General features: G+C 68.2%; 1 protein-coding gene across 1 annotated transcript in view; it reads left to right on the top strand.

The window, feature by feature from the left end:
• CHLNCDRAFT_55718 (hypothetical protein) overlaps positions 1-3,358 on the top strand; it is a gene marked incomplete at both ends in the record, with an annotated part of 5,245 nt that extends 1,887 nt beyond the window's left edge. The window contains 10 exons of the mRNA XM_005842663.1: positions 56-247; positions 320-355; positions 498-611; positions 924-1,132; positions 1,247-1,340; positions 1,471-1,590; positions 1,786-1,899; positions 2,106-2,213; positions 2,563-2,695; positions 3,075-3,358. Coding sequence (XP_005842720.1) covers positions 56-247; positions 320-355; positions 498-611; positions 924-1,132; positions 1,247-1,340; positions 1,471-1,590; positions 1,786-1,899; positions 2,106-2,213; positions 2,563-2,695; positions 3,075-3,358 — 1,404 coding nt within the window. The remainder of the gene's footprint in view (positions 1-55; positions 248-319; positions 356-497; positions 612-923; positions 1,133-1,246; positions 1,341-1,470; positions 1,591-1,785; positions 1,900-2,105; positions 2,214-2,562; positions 2,696-3,074) is intronic.
• Positions 3,359-3,566: the final 208 nt, after the last annotated feature.

Below are 3,566 nucleotides of genomic sequence, written 5' to 3'. Positions count from 1 at the left end.
ATTCTCGACGTCCCTCCCTCCCTCCCTCCCTCCCTCCCATCCTCCCGCCCGTCAGGTCATCAAGTCGGCGCGCGTGATGAAGCGCGCCGTGGGCCACCTCATCCCCTACATCGAGGAGGAGAAGGCGCGCAACGGGCAGACCGGGGACGACAACGCGGGCGTCATCATCATGGCCACCGTCAAGGGCGATGTGCACGACATCGGCAAGAACATCGTGGGCGTGGTGCTGGGCTGCAACAACTTCAAGGTGGGGCCTGCCGTTGGGGCGCGGGTGGGCGGCGGCGCTGCGCCACATTTTCTTTGTCGCTGTGTGCTGTAGGTGCAGCAGGGCGTGCGGCGCAAGGTGCTGCGCTGGGTGTGCTTTGAGTGGGGTTGTTGCTGTGCACTCCCGTCTGATTAAGGAACCTGTTAGTTTTTGGTAGTCCAGTCTTCTGGGCAGCTGAAAGCTGTGATGAGTAGACTGGCTGCCCGCTGCCTGCCTGCCTGCCTGCCCCCAGGTCATCGACATGGGCGTGATGTGCCCCTGGGAGAAGATCCTGGACGCCGCCGTGGAGCACAATGCCGACATCATCGGCCTGTCTGGCCTCATCACCCCCTCCCTGGACGAAATGGTGCGCCCCAGGGGATGGCCGGCTGCCTGGCCGGCGTTTCGCCACCGGGCGGAGCTGTGATGCCTCTCCCCAGTGCCTGCTCGCCTCCCGCCAGCGCGGACTGGGTGGCTCCCTGCGCTGTTTAGGCCTGTGGCACCCCCCCAGGCTCCCCTTAGCTGAGCTGCTACCCTGGCCCCTGCCCCAGCGCCCACACCCGCTCCTTACCGCAGCTCGACACTGCCCACACGCCCTCGCCGCCCTTCCCCTCCCAGCCGTGCAACCCCGTCGCTGCCTGCCCACCCGGCCATGCCCCCCTGCGCCCCTGCCCGGCAGGTCACCGTGGCGAAGCGCATGGAGGAGCGCGGCCTGCGCCTGCCGCTGCTCATCGGCGGCGCCACCACCTCCAAGATGCACACGGCGGTGAAGATCGAGCCGCAGTACAGCGGGCCGGTGGTGTACGTGCTGGACGCCTCGCGCAGCGTGCCCGTGGCGCAGTCCCTCCTGGACGCGCGGCAGAAGGAGGAGTTTGTGGAAGACATCAGGTGAGGCGCGGGGCGGGCTTGCCACATTATGGGACCTGTTCGCCAGCGGTGGCGCCAGCCGACCGTGCCAACTCTTCTTTCGCCTGCTGTGCCGGCCGCGTGTACCGCGTGCAGGGAGCAGTACTCTGAGATGCGGGAGGAGTTTTATGCGGGGCTGGAGGACCGCAAGTATGTGACCCTGCAGGAGGCGCAGAGGAAGGGGCTGCAGGTGGGCGCAGGGCGCGCTTGCTGTGCCTGTCCTTGCGCTGCGGGTGGGCGCAGGAGCGCGTGCTGCTGTTCACCGGCCCCGCTGCTCACGCGCGCCTGCCGCCGCCCGCCCGCCCCGCCGCTGCGCGCAGGTGGACTGGAGCGCGCCGGAGAATGCGCCGGTACGGCCCAGGCAGCTGGGCACGCAGGCGTACCTGGACATGCCTATTGAAGAGCTGCTGCCGTACATCGACTGGAACCCTTTCTTCCAGGTGGGGCGCCGACACGCTTTCTTCCCTTCCGTTTTCATTCCTTTCTTCCAAGTCGGGGTGGCCTCCCTGCTGCCCGCCCCTGCATGACAGCCCTGGCAATGGCGCCTCCCTGAGTGCCAGCCTGGGCGCACGCCAGCCCCGTGCCACTCGCCGCGCCTGCTCGCCTGCCTGCCCGCCGCGCGGCGCTGGGTGCAGGTGTGGCAGCTGCGGGGGCGCTACCCCAACCGAGGCTACCCCAAGATCTTCAACGACGAGGCGGTGGGCGGGGAGGCCAGGAAGCTGTTTGATGAGGCGCAGGCCATGCTGCAGGTGGGCCGAGTAGGCTGTGGGTCTGCGGGCGGGTGGCTGTGGGGGTGGCGAGGAGCAGAGCATCGTGGTGCGACACACCTGGCACATGTGTTATGCAGTCATTCAGACTCCCTCTGCGAGGCACACTATGTTCATGCCTGCATCACACACACACACACACACACACGCGCGCGCGCACACACACACGCTCCACTCCCCCTGCGCAGGACATCATCGCCGGCAAGAAGCTGCGCATCGTGGGCATCGTGGGCATCTTCCCCGCCAACTCGGTGGGCGACGACATAGAGGTGTACACCGACGAGAGCAGGGCGCAGGTGCGGGCTGCTGCTTTGTCCCCCTGCTTTTCCCTCCCTGCTGCTTGCTGTGTGTGGTTCCTGCTTCTTTTCCTCCATCTGTGGGGCAGAGCGCAGGTGGGCTGCTGCTTTGTCCGCGTGGTTTCTGGTTGTTCCTCTTCCCGGTTGGGCGATGCTGGTGGGAGCGTGGGCCAGCACCGGAGGGCTGTGCCTCTGAATGGGTTGCGTGTGTGCCGCCAGGCTCGGGTGCCTGCTCGGCTGCCACACCTCGCGCGCCTCCACTTTCCACCGCCGCTGCTGCTGATCACCTTCCTCCTGCCCGCCTCACATCTACGTCCCCACCCACCCCCAACCACCACCACCACCGCAGGTGGCCGCCCGCTTCCACGGCCTGCGGCAGCAGGCGGAGAAGGACGGCGACGAGCCGTACTACTGCCTGTCCGACTTTGTGGCACCTCGCTCCACAGGCACCGTGGACTACCTGGGCATGTTTGCCAACTCGGGTGAGGCGGCGCTGCCGTGTGGGGGCGGCGGGGGAGCAGCGGGAGGAGCAGGAGGGCGGCAGGCTGCTGCAGGGGGAGCTGCAGCATGACGGTGTGCAGCGGGGCTTGCCGACTCGGGCGAAAAGAGCGCCCTGTGGGCAGCAGAGGGGCAGGGGGTGCAGCACAGGGGGAAGAGGGGGTGCAGCCCAGCCCAGCGCTGCGGGGCGTAGCAGAGGAGGGCCTGGCTGTTGGCTGTTGGGGAGAGCAGGCGCTGCCAGGCCGCGCCTGCCGTGCCACATCATCGTCCCCACCGCCCCTCACCCCTGCTCTGCCCTGCTCTTGCACCTTTTGCCACACACCCACCACCCACGACCCGCCACCCTGCGCCTCCTCTCTGCAGCCATGGGGGTGGAGGCGATGACCGAGGTGTTCAAGGCGGAGGGGGATGACTACTCCTACATCATGGCCGAGGCGCTGGCTGACCGGCTGGCAGAGGCCGCGGCAGAGCGGCTGCACGAGCTGGTGCGGCGGGAGGTGTGGGGGTATGCCGCGGACGAGGCGCTGTCGGTGGACGACATGCTCAAGGTGAAGTACCGCGGCATCCGCCCCGCCGCGGGATACCCCTCCCAGCCCGACCACACCGAGAAGCGCACGATGTGGGAGCTGATGCGGGTGGAGCAACAGGTGGGTGTGGATGTGAGTGTGGGTGTGGGTGGCTGTTTGGGTGGGATTGGCACTTCGGCGGGTGGCTGGCGCTTGCCGGCGTCTTGCGATCCCTTGAGCGGCCCATTCGACTGCGGGCGAGACAGGGGGCCTCGAGACGCGCCCGCAGCAGAAGCGTGGCGTGCCGCCTGCCTGGGCCCTCGCGCCCCCTGCCTGCGTGCGGCGCCCC

The sequence above is a fragment of the Chlorella variabilis genome, assembly GCF_000147415.1.
Source record: "Chlorella variabilis unplaced genomic scaffold CHLNCscaffold_124, whole genome shotgun sequence".
Taxonomy (NCBI): Eukaryota; Viridiplantae; Chlorophyta; class Trebouxiophyceae; order Chlorellales; family Chlorellaceae; genus Chlorella; species Chlorella variabilis.
This window is presented reverse-complemented; position numbering and strand designations above follow the sequence as displayed.